The sequence below is a fragment of the Antechinus flavipes genome, chromosome 3 (assembly GCF_016432865.1).
Source record: "Antechinus flavipes isolate AdamAnt ecotype Samford, QLD, Australia chromosome 3, AdamAnt_v2, whole genome shotgun sequence".
Classification (NCBI taxonomy): domain Eukaryota; kingdom Metazoa; phylum Chordata; class Mammalia; order Dasyuromorphia; family Dasyuridae; genus Antechinus; species Antechinus flavipes.
Genome location: NC_067400.1, coordinates 77,699,017 through 77,716,790, shown reverse-complemented (window position 1 = coordinate 77,716,790; position 17,774 = coordinate 77,699,017). Strand labels below are relative to the sequence as shown.

At 33.8% G+C, this 17,774-nt stretch overlaps 1 protein-coding gene across 1 annotated transcript in view; it reads left to right on the top strand.

Moving 5' to 3' along the window:
* Positions 1-13,996, top strand: part of FASTKD2 (FAST kinase domains 2) — a 33,898-nt gene extending 19,902 nt beyond the window's left edge. Inside the window, exons 9-13 of the mRNA XM_051983691.1 lie at positions 626-789; positions 7,535-7,753; positions 8,745-8,832; positions 11,910-12,024; positions 13,636-13,996. Of these exons, the coding sequence (XP_051839651.1) occupies positions 626-789; positions 7,535-7,753; positions 8,745-8,832; positions 11,910-12,024; positions 13,636-13,746 (697 nt within the window). The 3' untranslated portion in view covers positions 13,747-13,996. The remainder of the gene's footprint in view (positions 1-625; positions 790-7,534; positions 7,754-8,744; positions 8,833-11,909; positions 12,025-13,635) is intronic.
* The last annotated feature ends 3,778 nt before the right edge of the window (positions 13,997-17,774 follow it).

Here is a 17,774-nt window from a genome sequence, read left to right as displayed (position 1 = left end):
GGCATAGCTAGGGAAAAAGAAGCGGTAAGACTCATTTTGAACATATATATGACTGTATACATATGTATATATACATGTATATACATATGTATATACACAAAAAGGTTTTCACTTCCTTTCTGTTTTACTTCATAAAAGATTCAGATATCTACCTTGTTGCTTTTGAAAACCAAAAACAGAAAAAAAAAATCAAAAAATTATGTGATTTCACAAGTTGGTAAATAAATAAATAAGTTTTATTTGCCCACAGATTTTTACTAAACCTCAGTTTTCATCTCTGTCCCTTTTACTCTCACTCCCTATTTAACCGCCTCCAGCTCAACACCTCTATTCCTTAAATTACCTTCCTTAAATACCTATAGGAAGGAACATAACTCCCATCTCTGGATGATTGAATATGTCTGTAATTCCTTGTCCACCATTAGGAACCAGCTAAAAGTGGTAGGTATGTTGTTTTGGAACACACACACACATGCGTGTGCGTGCATGTGTGTAGTACCTATCTGTATTTATGATTTCCATTTTACCTTTTCTTTGAGCTTGTGTCTTGATAGAGTTCCTTTGACTATTTATGATGATTTTATTTCCTTCTTATTTCTGATTATAGTCTTTCCTTTCTTTAAAGGTTCTTAGAGGTTATGACAAGTGCTTTGAATACTTATCTTCCAAAACTCTCATCCTTAAACCTATTGAATGCAGTGTACTGCTTTTGTGTGTTGAAACATTTCCCTGAGGAGTTTTTAAATCTACTTTTCCAAGAAAACATCATCAATGAGTTGCTGATATCAGGTATGAAATTGCTGTTTGTTGCTGTATGATAGTAGATTAATCTGGTTATACTTTCAAAGCAATTATAATTTTCTTAGTGTTCTCACTTTTTATTGCAGAACGATTAAGTTACTTTAATACAGAGATGCTGGTAAAATTCGTGAGTTCTGACCAGTGAAGTTCACCACTAACAAGTTAAAAAGCCTTTCAGCAGCAAGTATTATGAGCACAATCATTATTCTTTTATTTATATTTAAACCACAAAAAAAACTAAATATGAATTTTCATATACTTTGTGCAAGAAGTTCCTATATCAAAGTGTTGAATTATGCTCTTTATTTTGGAATGCATATTATAGACTTAACAAATAGAAAAGTTCTTTTATTAATGACTTCGCATGGTCTACTATCAAAAAATATCCAGTTATAAAAATAAACCAAACTAAATTTAAGCTTAAATATGAACTGAGTAGTTACAAATTTGGTATTGATTAATTGACATTGGTTAAATTACATGGTTTTTAAACCTATTGGTATATGAAGGAGAAAAATCTTTTAAAAATTGTTTCTTCCATTTATCCATCTAAAATTTTGAATACCTCTCAGGAACTTCATTTAATCTTTTATAAATCAATTAATTTTACTGACTAGAATTCTACTTTGGGAATTTAGATTTTGCTAATGTGATGTAAGACTGGAAAGGTAGGAGGGAGCCATGGTGTAAAGTGCCTTAAAAGTGAAGCTGAGAGATTTCTTTTCAAGAAGACTGCCTGAAGAGGAGGCTGATGACACAATTCCTACAAATCTATCCCCAGCAAAATCATGAAAGTTTCCACTAAACCAAATAATGATCAAGAAACTCAATGAGAACCAGTAAATGATATCTTCTCCTCCAGGTCTGTATGAAAAATCAACTATAAACCAATTCAGTCCTATCCAGTAAATGTTTATTAAGTGTATATTTTATGTCAAGTGTTGTACTAAGCCACGAGGATAAAGTTTAAAAAACAAAACAAAACAGGTTCTGCCCTCAAGAAGCTTATGATTTGAAGAAGGGACAGTACATGAAGGGAAGTAGGAAATTGGGGTTGTGGGAAGAGAACGCCAGCAGATCCTGGGTCTGGGGGCATCTTGTTCCATGGAGTTGAAATCAGACAAGATAGTATGTGCAGAGTGGGGTGAGCTGAGTCCAGTTTCTGTCCTCTTTTAAAAAAAGGTATCTGAATAAGTTTGGATTCCACTCTCTAATCAGAGGGGAGAGAATGATGGGGGAGGTGGAGTTAATCAAGATTAGCAGCATGGTGGTGATATTAGAAGTAATGAACTTATCTTAGAAGGGGTATCTTGTTCCATGGAGTTGAAACCAGACAAAAGAGCAAATGCAAAGTGGAATGAATGAACAGATAACAAAGGGAGTCCTTCTAACAAAGCAAGTACAAGTATGTCTAGAGATGGAACAAGATTCTGTATTTGGAGACCGTAGGAGCAGAGTGCTTTCTTGAAAAAGTCAGGGAGCAGCAACTTGCAGTGACCAGCATGGTACTACCTGCCTCAGAACAGAAGGCCCAGAGGTTCGATAATCCCTAATATTGTGTCTTGAAAGCTCATAGAGAGCTCTGAAGATTTAAGTGATTTGAACCTTAAAGATCAGGAGTGGACTAACTCAAGAAGTAGAGGTCTACTTCCAAACCTTGAGGATCCAGTGTGAAACCTAACAAGACCAAACCATTCTACTCAAAAGTGCCCTGAAATAAAACCCCAAGGCAAGAGTTAAAGCTGATAAGTACAATCAAAAGAAGATCAAAAGCATCAACCAATATCAAAAGTTACTATAAATCTAGAGTTCCCCTAAAAGAAGAAAAGTGTAACTCCTTAACTTCAGGCAGAGACACAAAGGAAAAATTAGGTTTTCTACAAGAAATTTATGAAAACCTAGAAGAAATAAAGAAAAAGATTAAAAATAAAAGCTCTTGAGGAAAAAATTGGGGAAGAAAAATAAGTAGCTTACCCAAGAAATGGAATCCCAGAAAACTAAAACCAACAGAAAAAAAAAAATCAGTGACTCAATGAGAGAACAAGAGGTAATTAAAGCAGAATTAAAAGATTAAAAAGTAGAAAAATACCAAGTAATATCAATTCATTTGACTTGAAAATCAAGTCAAAAAAAATAACTAAAAATCATTGTATTCCCTAAGGGAAAATGATAATAATTATGGACACTATCTTTCAGGAAGTCATAAATGAAAATTCCCAGATCTGTTGGAACCAGAGGGCAAAATAAATATGGAATCATACTGAAAGGAATTGCCAAAAAGAAAAGTCCCAGAGGTGTCATAACCAAAATTCACAGTTTTTGCATCAGAGAAAAGTACTAAAAGAATCCAGAAGGAAAAAGTTCAATTACAAAAGGTACTACAATTTGGATCATAAAAGACTTGATAGTTCTGTACAAGAGAAGATATCTTAGAATGTAATATTCCAAAAAGCAGAAGATAGAGGCTTGCATTCAAGAAAATTTATCCTACAAAGCTGAATATCATGCTGTGGGAAAATGGAGGTTCAGTAGAATAGAGAACTGAAATATTTCTGGTGAAAAGACTGGAGCTAAGTAGCAAATTTGAAATATAAACCACCCAGTGAAACCTAGAAAGGTAACATTCTAATAAGAAGGAAATTAAATATCCCTTCAGAACTTTCAGGTCTTCAAAGGACATTGAGAGAGTTAAATAAGAAAAATCCACAAGAGGGTGGGTTGATTCTGTTCTGAGGATTTGAAGAGGAGAAAGGGCAGGATGAACAAAAGAAGAAGGAAGTAGAACTTCATGAGTTATAGAGAAGAAGAGTATTAAAACACGGAAGACGATAGGATAGGGGGATTGTGCTCAAATGAACTTCACTCTTCTCTCAAATGGAAGAAAGAAAGTTAAGCAATATACACACAGAATGTGATGTAGGAGTATATCAGACTCACAGCATCAATCAGGGATGAATGGGTAAGATGTGGATAAGATGGAGGAGAGTATTGGAGAAGGGACAGTCAAAAGCAAAACAAATTTGCTGATCCTGAAATAGTGATTAAAAGGGGCAAAGAAAAGCAAAGAACTCTGCTCTAAAGGGTTATCTTAGAATATTTCAGTTGGAGAATAGCTGAATAAATTATAGTATATGAATGTTATTGGATATTATTGTTCAGTTAAAAATAAATCCTGGGTACTATGAACAGACAGAAAGTGAAGTGAGTAGAATTAAGAAAAAAATTATACAAAGATATCAACATTGGAATACAAAGATTATCAAGAAATCTTAGAAAGATTTAATAATAGTGATTAATACATTGATCTACACTGTTTACATAAAATGTATGATGAATCATTTAAGTCATCTTCTGACAGATGATGGATGTATATAGAGTCAGACACTTTCAGATATGACCACTGGAATTATGCTTAATATACTCTCTTTTCTTCAGTTTCTAAATGGGGAGAGAAATTGGGTGAAGAAGTTTTAGTAATAGTGAGGCCAAAAGGGGCAGAGAATGGAAGAGTCATTGTAATATTTTGAAAGTAATATGTAGAATTTTATTATGTACTTTTTTAAGGCCAGTAAATCACCTGGAGATTCACAGCTTCTTATAGAGTCTTCTTTTTATATTTTGTTGAGTGTATAGAAATATTCTTTTTTTGGTGTTTTTAAGTTCAGAATAAAAAATAGGTTAAATTGAGGATTTTGTATTTTATCTGAGAGTCAATAGGAAGTGGGGGTATTGAACATTTTTGAGTAGGAGGGTGTTTTAGGAACTTCATTTGGCCAAGATTTGGAGGGAGGAGAGACAGAAACCAAGGAGGCTTATTAGGCATAATGTAGTTTAGGGTATGAAGAGATGGGAACATAACTTAGTGTAAAAATGGTATGAAAAGGAAAGAAACATGCCTGAGAGAAGGAAGAATTGATGTCACCAAGTGACTTAGAGAAAGGAAAGAGGCAAAGATTAAAGCAGTGCGATAAATGTGGATGACTGGAAGGATTATGTTTCCTTCTAGAAATAGGGAGTTTTGAAAAAAGATGATAATTAACTCTATTTTGGATATGGTGATTTTGAAATATCTATGGGACATCCCAGGTGGCATTATCCATCAAGCACTTGGTAAATGAGTTTGGGAGAGAGATTAGTTCTAGATATATAAATCTGAGAGTCATTTACAGAGATAATAATTCATTGCATAGGAACTTTTAAAATCACTGAGAGGGAAATATTGAGAGAAAATAGTCAGGAATAAGCTGTATGAGATGCCCATTTTTAGTAAGATCAAATGAAACTGAAAAGAAACAGGAAAAGAACTGACGTGGAACAGTACGAGAGGGCAAGGAGGAAAAGTATCAAGGAGGAACTACGCTGAAATCAGATAAAATAAGGAATAAGAAAGACTTTCAGACTTGCAGTTGAGATCATTTGTAGGTAACCTTGGAGAGAACAGTTTCTGTTAAGTAGTTGGCTTGTAAAATTTAAAATTAAAATAAATAAATAAATAAATGAAAATACAGGATAAAGGTTAAATAATTAAAAAAAAAAGTAGTTGGCTTGGAAGTGGGGGAGATGAGGAAGTATAGGAAAGTACTGCAGAGAATCTTTATAAGGCATTTGTATATAAAAGAAAAGAAAGATAAGCAATAGTTTAAGGTGGCTGACTTTAGTGAAGGTTTTTTAAGGGTGGCAGAGATCAGGGCATATTTATTGGCAGAAAGAAAGAAACCAGTGGATAAGAAAGCAGTGAAGAAAAGATCAAGCACACTTTTAGAGGAGAAGGGAGAGCGTAGAAGACTAAGAAAACAAGTGGAGGATTCTCAGCAAGGAAGGCTACCTTTTCATTATAGAGCAAAAAGAGGATGAGAATGGGAGATTATCAGGAATTTTTAAATGTGGAGTAGAAAAGAAGAGGGAGCCTAAAATGGTTCCCCTTGGTGGAATTTTTAAAAGTAAAATAGGAAGTTATCCCCTTTGCTAAAAAGAGAGAGAAGAATGGGTTTGGAATAATGTGTATGTAGAGTGTCATATTAGTTAGGGAGGAACTAAATTATTATTATGTACTATTGGAAGCCTGAATAGTATTATTAAAAATTATTGTAGATCACTAATAAATCTAATTGGCATAATTGCATGATTTTTTTAAAATAGTGTTTTATTTTTCCAAATACATGTAAAAACAGTTTTCAACATTCATTTTGGTAAGACATTGTGTTCCAAAATTTTCTCCCTCCCTCCTCTATCTCCACCTTCCCCAAGACAACAAGTACTCTAATATAGGTTAAATAAGTGTAATCCCTTTAAACTTTGCCATGTTTGCATGACTTTTTTCGACCTCTTTCAGTAGCATGTGAGTAGTAGAGAAGGAGAGTAAAAATATCTCAAATTGTGACCAGCAGGGTGTGGCTGGGTGAGGAACAAGGAGGTAAAGGGATTCAATACAATTAATTGAATGGGTTGAATATGAACAAGATTATGAAGGGAGGGAGATGAGACCAGAACCTAGTGGTGGTGAGGTGGGGGAGTTGGAATGGAAGAAGAGATTGTAGATAAAAATGAAGATCATAAGAATAGATTTAGAAGGATTGAGGTTATTGTAGCCCAGGCCAATCCAATGGATTGTTTTGGTTTGAATAAAATGTGATGTTCATATAACATCTAACAGTTAAGAGAGACATTTACTTAACCAAAGCTTGGAAAAGATATTCAGCAAGGACACAGCATTGATTCAGTTAGACTCAGTTTACCTGCCTCATTGTTAATTATGCTGGAGTAATCAGTCAGAAATTTGAGGGAGTAGGACCTCATTCCTAATGAGCTGACTTTGTATGTTGTCCACTTGGAAGCATTAGGCCCCTTGACCAATAAAATCTTGAAGTCAGTTTTAATAATTTTTATTTAATATTTCAATTTATTTACTCAATTCAATTCAAAACTTCAATTATTTAATAGTTCAAAGTTTTAAGGAAAAACTTGTTGGCTTGCCTGGTGTTGGGACTGAGGAGAAGTTAGGCAGACCTATGTAGCAGGATCTTAGGAGAGCAGAGGCAAAGAAAGATTGAAAGTAGGTGGCTGTGACTGAAAAGAGGCATGCCAGAGTTCTGGGTAAAGGGGATAAGTCAGTTATTAGGTAGTGGTAACATCAAGATTATGACCAAACCTTTTTGTGTCTTATGTGAAATTATGATGGAGTTTTGGGAGTTGGGAACATTAATAAACTAGGAAACCAGGGTGTCCGAGAAGATAGATGTTTATTGAAGGTCCCAATGATAAATAGAAAGTTAAGTAGAAAGGAAAGCTGAACTAAGTACTAAATCCTGAAAAAAAGAGGACAAAATACTTTGAGGGTGGTAGTAACTGCAGCAAGAATTTGGACAGGATTATAAAGATAAATGAGTAAACCCCAAAGGAGGAGAGGTTGTTAAGTGCTGATGATAAGCCAGAGTGGATATATGCCTGCTCCTCTGTCTGGTCTGGTCCTTCTAAGAGCATAAAGGGAAGACAGCTGCTTTATGATTTTCCCATTAGTTCTTTTCCAAATAATTTGTTCTTGGAAAGAGTTCGGTCATATCTTATTCTTTATTATTCAGTTTGTATCTTGTTTCTTAGCCATTATCAAGTAGTTTTGATAGTTATTGCTATTTACTATAATTTAACATCTATAAGTGTTCTTCTCCCTAGTTCCTGCGTTTTTCTCCTCACATTTCCCTTGAAATTTTTCAAATGATTTTCCTGTGTTTTTTAGATAGTAAAAATGAAAAGATTGAATGCCTGCTACATCAGGTGAATGCTTGCTTGGAACTTGAAGACACCTCAGCCCTAAAATCCATAGCTATACCGTTGAAGGAATGCTCTTCAGCCCCACTTCATTCAAATACATTTATTGAAAACATCTTATTAAACATTTTGGAAGATAAGGGATTGTTTTTAAAAAACATACAGCTGCCACATAATTATTTTGTTGGTAAGTGAATTACTTTTTTGTATTAATATTTTTCTCAATTAAAGAAGAGCTCGTTAACTTGCACTGTTAAAACTAATAGCCTCTGTTAATCAGGGATCTTATAATCTCCCTAATTAATTTTTCATTTAGTGAATTTTATTTTTTTGGCTATACCAGGCACAACATAATAGAGAAGATATTTACGCCTGCCCTTTCACTTTAGACTTAATATGTGATATGTATAAAACAGAACATAAAAGAATAAGGATACTGGTAAAGCAAGAAAATAAAATAATTCTGTACCAAATTTATGACAGACTAACAGTCACTTACTTTATAGCTTATTAGCACTTTAAAGTTTATGGAGTGCTTTCCTATCTTCTTGATACAAAGGAATTCTTGTCTTCTTTCACTGACAGGTGCAATGGATGGGTTTCTTAAAGGCATCTGCATGCATACATATATGAAATGATAATCTATATGTTTATGCCATAATTTTCTTATGAAATAAAGTTACTCCATAGTGAAAAAGTACTTGCTTCAGTATCAATTACTGAAAAAATACTGAGAGGCAAAGTGAAACTAAGTATCAAATGCTATGTTTATTGGTCAGTCTCCTGCATTTTTTAAAACACATCTGAAAAGTAGTCTGTGAAATGGGAATTTATTTGTTGTTTAAGATCTTTTTTTATTTAATTTTATTTTACCAGAGCTTAACGTTAAATACGAATTTAACAAATTTATTCTTAATTTTTACCATTGAGCAACATGTTCAATTTTCATATAATTCTTAGAATAAGCTACCCATATTTTTACTGTTTTCATTTTCTCCTTTTATATTTAACATTTCCTTCTCCATCTCAGCCACACATCCCCCAATTAGCTCCTCAGAATTGTGATGGATCATAAGTAAAAGATGTGTGGATTTTCTCTAGTATTGATTTTTGAAGTAGATTAGGTCTTTATTTTGGTGAATACTTGATAATTTAATGTCTGAATGCTGTTCTTTCAGATTTTGAATTGAAAATGGATTCTAGGAGAACCCAAGTATTTCCAGTTTCAGAAGCAGATGCATTCATGGCTGATTCAGATATTCTCAGGTGATTGGATTATGTTCTTTATTTGTTCTACTCTGTATTCTTAGTCTAATTCCAGAATGTTCCATTTGACTAGCCATAATAAGGATAATTCATCAGTTTGTAGAATTTTAGAGTTGAAAGAGGACTGAGTGAGTCCATCTTCCTTATTTAACTAAAATATCAGGAGGTTATATGGTTGTGGCAGAGCCAGAACTAGAACCCAGATTGTCTGAGTGGTCCAGTGCTCTTTCCACTTCATTCCATACATAGATATAAAGTGACTATTATGAATAAGAACTAGGTCTACTTCTTTGAGAAATACTCTGAGCTCTTTGAACTTCTAAAATAGCAAATTAAGCAACTATTTTGTGCTTAACATACAAATGAAAACAACCTGCCCTCAAGGATCTTACAGTCTCATAGGGGAAGATGGCACACAAAGAGATCTGAAAAGGGGGGTGTTATAGAAGAAAAGGAGCAAGGGAGGAGGCCAGGGTCTGAAAGCAGTGTAGTCTGATTCTCCAGTCAGAAGGTCCTGTCAAGGAGGCACAGAGTGTGCTGATGAGCTGTGGATTCTGAAGCATTTTCAGTTTTGCAAGATGGGATAAATGAACCATACACAAATCACTATAACACAAAATATAATAGGAATGTACCATAAGAGAAGTACTGCATCACCATGGAAGAATTGAGAGGAACCTTATAGAGATCCTCAAGCCCAGCCTCTGCTCATAACAAAAATCCCATTTAGAAAGGGTGAAATCACCTCGTCTCTAGTTGAAGAGCATTAGTGCCAGGAAATTGCTCCTCAGACTAATCTGACTGATTTTTGGACTGTTAAAAATTGTTCTGAAATTTAACTTGTCCTCTTTGCATCCTCTTTCCCAAGCCAAATATATCATTTCCCATCAGAGGAAGGCTTTTTCATTTTACTTCCAAGTGTAAGGGAAACATCAAGGGGGAGGCTTTTGAGCTGCTTTTTGAATTTCAAGTATCAAAGGATTTCAAAAAACAGCAAATTAGTTGATATTCTTTATAAAACTTTGGTAATAAATATGCACATTAATGTAATAATAATCTAAACTATCTCTGAAAACTTTTGACATAATAAATTCACAGACTAAAGGTACCTTTGGCAGTCAATCACTTATTGGAGTAATGAATTTCCTGTATATCTTTCCTAACAAGTGGTCATCAAGTCTCCATATTAAGACAAGTATGAGGAAGATGTTTGCTTCCTGAGGGAACCTATGCTGCATGGGTTTGAATAACTTTAATGGTTAGCAAGCTCTGTCCTACTTGAGCTAAAATATGTCTCCTTCTTTTAATAATTGGTTCTAGTTAAACATTCCATTTTTTTTTTTTTAACTCCTTGGATAATATTATTTCAAGATCCTTCATTGTCTTGTTTGCTATCCTGGACGTGCCCTGTCATTACCCTCCTAATATATGGCATCCAAATTACTTAGTAATCATAAAGAATTGAAGCATCTTAAGAAATGTTTTGTCAAATGTGCTGTCTGTATTTGATTTTATTAAGTATGATAAAAAATAGATGGAATTTAGTTTTATAAATTGGGTAGTATTTGTTACATTTTAGAAGTTAGGAAACCACAACTTAAGTCTTTGTCCCTTCATATTTATATCATTCTTTGAGAATATAGACTGTTTGTGTTGGGAGAAGATATCCTCTATTATTGGTCAACTTTTCCCTTCAAAGCATATGTAGACATTAAAATTTAGCAAGATTTTTTTGCTGTCTTTTCCAACTGCTACCTCTTTTTCTTGAAAAGACTTTATTTTCTTAAGGAAATCTTTCTTCCTGCTTTTTCACACAGATTTGTTGGCTTTCTTTACTGTGTTATTGTGGATTATAATAATAAAAAACTAGCATTTATATGGTGCTTTGAAGTTTGCAAAGTACATGACAAATATTTCATTTGACCTTCACCGTAACCTTTGGAACTAGTTGCTGTTGTAATCATAAATGAGCACCTCTAAGGTGCTCCTTCATTCTAGATCCAGGGCTATCTATACTTTGTCACCTGACTGCCATAATGATGTGATAACCTCTAGGCTAAAGGAAGAATCAGTTGTCAGCCTTGACATTAGGATTTGACATTGAGCTGAATCTTCCTTTGGGGTAAAAAAAAAAACAGACCCCTACAGTTTTCAAGGTTAGCTGTAACTTAGTTCTAGCAGTTGAGAGTAGTTATTTTGTCACTGAGCTTCATACTTCAGAATTTACAACATGGAGATTGATGAAGAAAAGCAAGGCAAAGTCAGCCTATCTTTTTTTTTTTCCCTTGGCCAATCAAACAGATTTGTCTTTTCTAAATTCCTCATTGCTGCCTGCTACCTCATCATAAGGAATTAAAAGGGGGATCATTTAGATATGCCCCTGGGATTTTCCTCAAAACTTTTGCCATTTTGTCCTCTTGTATTTGGGACAGAGATGATCCTTCTGGGGAGAAAGGAGGTGAGATGGAGGACTATTCAGTATCATCCATGCAAATACTTCTCACTCATGGCACACATCATTGTGGTCTATTTAGGGATTACTAGCCTTTATATGCCACACCTGTCAAAGTTGATATTCAGGCCAAATTTCATTGATGCTCTGGCACAGCCATACTTACTGCCCTTTTTTTTTAGCTTCCCATGAGAGTTTGTCTCTTACTGATTGAACAGTTTATGCAAAGTTGTGTGTAAGTGGAGTTTTTTTTTTAACCAATCCTATTTTTCTAATGACATAAGAGTTTAAATTCAGAGCTACTCTGTTTTCATTTCTAATTTACCTTCAATTGACAGTTATTTCTATTTTCTTCAAATCTCTCCTGTAGTTAACAAATCCTTTTTTAAGGACATTGTCTTTTGGAGGCAACATAGTACAATGGAATAGCCAAAGACTTGAAAGTCAGAGGGCATGAGTTCGAATCTCACCCCTGATAATTATTAGCTGTATGCAAGCCATTTCCCTGGGCCTCAGTTTGCTCATCTTTAGAAAGAGGAGCTTGGACTACATGGCCCTTTGAAATATAAAGTAAAAGACTCTGGGATCTTCATGGTTTTTTTTGTATTATGTTTTTTGTTTGCAGAGTTGCTTTGGTCTGTGTTCCTAGAAATGCTTTCTGTTTTGGCAGTACTCATCCCAGAGGAGGGCTGCAAATGAAGATGCGTCACTTAAAAGCCCTGGGTTTTCATGTGATCTTGGTAAGAAAATGAAATGCAAATGCTCCTCACCTAAGAATAACAGCAATCAAAAAAGTTAGGGAAAAAAATGTTTCTGGGATTGTAGAAGGTTTGCTGGGAACTATTGCATTTGGAATTACTTTGTTTCTTGATGACACTATTTCAGGATAGTTAAATTCTTTTGTAACCCAAGGTTTTTTATGCATTTTCAAACATTATTTTGGAAGGCTTCAGAAGCTTCACTAGATTATCAGAAAGCTCCATGAAACAGAAAAGGTTAAGGACCCCTGTATTAGATTGATTTCCTGAACTATTTTTAATAGTAGTAAAGTTATCCTTCAATTGGATACTTTTTTATTTTGTTAAACTTTATTTCATGCATATTGTAAACAAGTCTGTGACTACTGGAAGTGTTGATATTGAAGTTTCATTTCATGAGACAAAAGGGGAATCAAAGGTAGTGTGATAACTATGGATGAATGAAGCATTTTTAGTGGCTACAAGGCCTATGGAAAGTGCTTAGTTGACATGTAGAAAAATGTCAGTCTTTGCTGTGTAGGAGCTTTCATTCTGTTGGAGAAGATATCATATACAGGATATTTCAAGAAGGGTTCACAATCTTTGTCACAGTGACAAAGCAGATGAGAATTCCAGTTTCATTTTCTGACTCTGAGCCATTTGATCTTTAGAAGCTATGATTGTAGTACCTATAGGGTTACTTAACGGGTGGCATTTCCATCCAGGATGAAAGTTGGGGACACAGGGCTGGAAGCTCTCTCTTTCCTAAGTTTTTGTGTTCAAGATCCTTTGTTGTCTCCATTGTTGTCTGAGAGGAAGAGAAGTGAACAGCCATTTATAATGAGCCAGTCACTGCTGAGTGGCTTATAAATTGAGGGGAAATGGTAATCAGAAAGAGGTGACTTGTCTGACACACATTCCCTTCTGTTTTTACCTTATTTATCGTAGACCTCAAAACATTTTGGGATGTGTATTCACAATTAAATTGGTCCTTCCTTGTATTCTTTTTAGTAACTTTATTCTGAGCACAGTAATCTTGTAGTAACTCTAGATTTCTTTGAATTTGCCAAAATGTCTGTAAGGAAGGTTTATGTTTCATGTTGATCCCCAATTGAATTCCGACCTCTTTGTTGGTCACATAACTAAAATGAAACTAACCCTCAAAATACAGTCTAAAGAACATTTAAAATATGACACACATTATGTGCTGTGGTAAACTTGAACATTGTTGAGGTTTGGACAGAGCCTTAAGGAACCCAAGTCTGTTAAGACTTGGCCATGACCAGGAAAAATTAAAATGTTCATGGTTTGGTATCTGTGCTTTAGATATTATTTATCCCTTACATTCTCCCATTAAACAAGGGGAGCCCTTTTGCTACCTAAGACTTTTAAAATTTGCTCTTTTATGGAGATTTTCCCACAAACTTGGAATAATGAGCTTATGTCATTTTAAAAATAGATCATTTTTGATGATCAAAAATAAGTTCTTAGAAAGCAATAGTTGCATCTCTAGTTATATCCTTACATGCGCGTCTTTTTCTCTAAACCAGTTAGTTTGTATTGTCTTGTTACTGTTTTTGATAAAAACTAACTTTGGCCTCCTTTCTCTTGAAGGTCAATACCTTGGAGATTAAGAAATTGGATCTGAAAGCTGCAGTCACATTTCTGAAGGCCCAAATCTTCTCACCAGAAGCTTTCCCTACTGCTGCCAAATTTGCATCATAAGATGTTAAAACAACTTCATGGGCAATGAGTATTCATTATGAGAAGGAACACATGGATGGATTGTAGTATTTACCAAAGCCTGATTTTTGCTCCTAAATCCACTGCCAAAGGAGGTTTTTCTGGGTGGCTCATTGAAACAGATGATGTAATTAGAATTATGCACTGCTAAAAATTACCATATCAGACTGGAAGAATTTTACTAAGGAATTTTCTTTTAATTAATTTGAATAAAAATTTCAAAGCAGATAAATTATCACGAAAGTGTTTTATATTTAATGTGCCATAAAAATGCTAAGATGTATATAACAAGTTATAGTTATGCTCTTCTTTGCCTAAATTATGCTAAATTGTTTGTCATGACTAGACCTGCTCTAAAGGTTATATAGCATTTTCGGTAGAAAAGTCCTGATTTTGTTCTATGCTTGCTATTAGAAGTTGATTCTCATTCTTCTCCACAAGTATAACGTATTAGAAACAGATCTTCCCCAGTCTACTTCCTAATGAAAACTACTCCTCAGCTTGCCAGTAGCTGGTTTAAGTAATAGTAATAATAATGATGATGGTCAAAATAATAGCTAACATCTATAGTAACTACTAATATGCTCCGCACAAGGTCAACTTACTTTATAACAAATATTCTTTCCTTTGAATCTCATTACAACAATACAAATAGGGGCTCTTAGCTTTATCCACTGCATCATCTGCCACCAACATGAGTTTCAGCCCTATAAAGTACTTACATTGCACTACTGAATCACAAAAGAATTGTGATCTGCTATAATAGAGGGAGAGTCTACACCAGAGCTGCTTTTTTGAGTCTAGTATGATCTATATTTATATATACATAGGATAGCTTAAAAGAAAATAAATGATAAAAACTTATTTACATTGCTTTTTAAAGAATTTTATGACTTCTAAGTAGATGGAATAGGACTTGCCAACTCCTGCCCCCAGTTTTTGGGGTTTAAAAAAAAAGAGATCACTGAGATAAACAAGAGGTAAAAGATTAAGTGACTCTGCCAGGTCATGAAATTTTAAGGATCTAAAGCAACATTTAAACCAAACTTGTTCTGACTTCAAGTCCTAACACTGTTCCCTGGATCAAGCCCTCATTGCTTTTTGCTTGGATTATTTTGATAGCTTTCTAATTGTTCTTCCTTAAATCTCCCCTCTTCATTCTACCCATAGCCACTAAACTGGTTTTCCTAAATCACAAGTTTGACTGTGTCACTAGCCCTCAGTAAATTGCAGTGACTTAATGATTTAAGATGAAATTTTACTTTATCATTATCTCATCATCAGTTTTGCACAATCTTAATCTACGTAATCTGAGGCAAGGCCCCCTAACCTCTCAGTCTCAGTTTCCTCCTCTGTAAAATGGGGTTAACACCTATTTCATAGGGGCTTGTAAAGATCAAATGAGATAATACATGTCAGTTACTTGCAAGTCCTAACTATGATGTATATTTAATAGTATGTATTTATAAACAAGTAAACATCTATTACAGAATATAGCAAACTTTTTTTTCTTAAATGATGTGGCTACATGATCAATAAGGCTTTGAAGTGCCTTTTTTGGAGCTGTGAATTTACCATTAGAGTTTTCATCACTAAAGAAAAAAAAATTATATAAAACATGGTGAGGAAAGGGGATAAAAAAGTAAAACTGTTAAGTTTCAAATCACTGTTAGACAATAAAGAACCAGTATCTAAGAAAAGGCTCAGAACTCCCCTTCAAAGTTTTCGTTTACTTCCTTCAGACTGAGAGCTATGGTTCTTATTGGTGTGCATTTCTACATCAAATATTATCTGACCAAATTTTATATTTCTCTTATTTTATATTTCTCTTAACCTCGGCTCTGTCAAGGATCTTAGCATCCTTTATTTTGTTGAAGATTCATCTTTCCCCTGTAAGATTATACGATTTTGTAAGAGATTCTTACCTATAAGCTAGTATCTTTCTTTTTTAAGTATCATGTTCTAAATTCTTTATTCTTTTATGGTGGCTGCTGTAATCTTTTTAATACTAACTTGTGACTCCTCAGTATTTAAATTCTTTCTAGCTGCTTACAGTATTTTTTCTTTAACTTGAAATCTCTGGATTTTTACTGTGATTTTCCTAGGATTTTTTCATTGTGAGATTTATTTCAGGAAGTGTCTAATACACTCTATTTTCACTTTGCCTTCTAGTTCTAAAAAATATGAGTAGTCTTTAATGATTTTTTGAAATATGGTGTTTAAGCTCTTTTTGTTCATGGCTTTCAAATAATTGAGTGATTTGTTAATTATCCCTCCTCGATCTATTTTCTAAGTCATTTGTTTTTATATATAATCTTACATTTTTTCCATTGTTCAATCTTAATTTTGTTTTAAAAATATTTTTGTGGTTTTATGGAACTAAACTTATTTTGGACATTCTAATTGTCAGGGTATTTGTTGCCAGATTAAAATTATGTACTTTATGATAAACTGTTAATTCACTCCCAAGTTTTTCTGGCTTAGCTATTTTTCCTAATTCTTTGCTTCAGTGATCTCATTTTGTTAATAAAATTAATAATTTTTAAGCTCCCCCTTAAAAAAAAAAAAAGCTCTCTCTTCATTTCCTTTATAGTTGAAATTTGCCCAAGAGGTGTTTTTCTTTGAGACTTTCTTTAGAGATATTTTGGAATAACTCTTCCTGTGGATATGTGTAACAATAAGATGAATAGAAATAATATTAATACTACTACTACTAACATCCACATAATGCTTTAAGGTTCCCAAAGTACTTTACATGTATTATTTTATCCTCATTGCAACATGGTAAACGATGAATGCTATATGATTTTATCTTCATTTCAGATATAAGAAACTTAAAGTTAACAGAAATTTAAAAATTTACCTAGGCTCATACATCTAGTAAGTGTGTAGATTTGAATGTCAGTTTTCCTGATTCTAAGCCCAGGACTGTATTCACTTTGACATAATGTTTTTCTATGCCTGTAGTGATGTTTTGGTCAAAAGAAGTGCTCAGTACTTAGCTAATAGTATTATTTCTTTGAAGACCTCAAAATACTTATAAATAACTCACCATCCTCATGGTTTCTTCTCGGAAAAAGTATGGCGCACCTGATCCTTGGGAAGATAGATATTCCATTTACAGAAGTTTCTTCTGACATAATTCGATAAACATTGATTAAGTGCCAGATGTGTGTACAATACCATGTTAGGTATTGTAATTGATACAAAGAAAAAGAATTTTATAATCTAGTTAATCAGGTCCATCCTTTAGTGATAAAGATTTGTTTTACCTGAGGATATTTAAAAGAAAATGTCACAAGCTTTGAAAGGGAAGGCCCTTAAATGTTTTAAAGCAATGGAAGCAAAACTGAATTAGCTGTAGTTTGATGATAGTTTGAATGGGGAGAGAAAATCATTTATTTGAGTCAGGGGTTAATCTTATTTTGTATCATGGGCCCACTTTGGCAGTCTGGTAAAATTTCATAATTTTAAATAATTAAAGGAAATGCTAAATTTCAGTTAAAGCTTAATGAAAACAAAGATGTAATTTTTTTTCCCATCCAGGTTTACAGACCTGAATCTACATATGGAGCTCTAAGAGATTTAAGAATTTTGATTTAAAAATATCTCTTTTCAAGTATGTTTGCATAAAAATTTTGTCATTTATAGTCTGCTCATTTTCTTATAGAAAATGTCCACATAGATTCCAAGCTTCTAGGAGGGGGGGCCCTAAATTTATTTTAGAATTGCCTTCAGAGCCTATGGTATATTCTGAGTATTCATAATGTGACAAGTTTGTCTTTTGAGGGTGGTTTTTATTTATAGACGAGCCAGAAATCATTTGGAGTTGAGTCTAGGGAATAAGGTGGATAATTAAACTATAGAATACTACTTTTGGTCAAAAACAAAGTATAATTGGGGCTGAATTTCTTAAGTGTTTTGAAAAATTGCCAACAAGATAATTCAGTACAGGAGAATCAAAAATAGATTGAGCAATGAAAGCATATCCAGAACAAACATTTATTCTT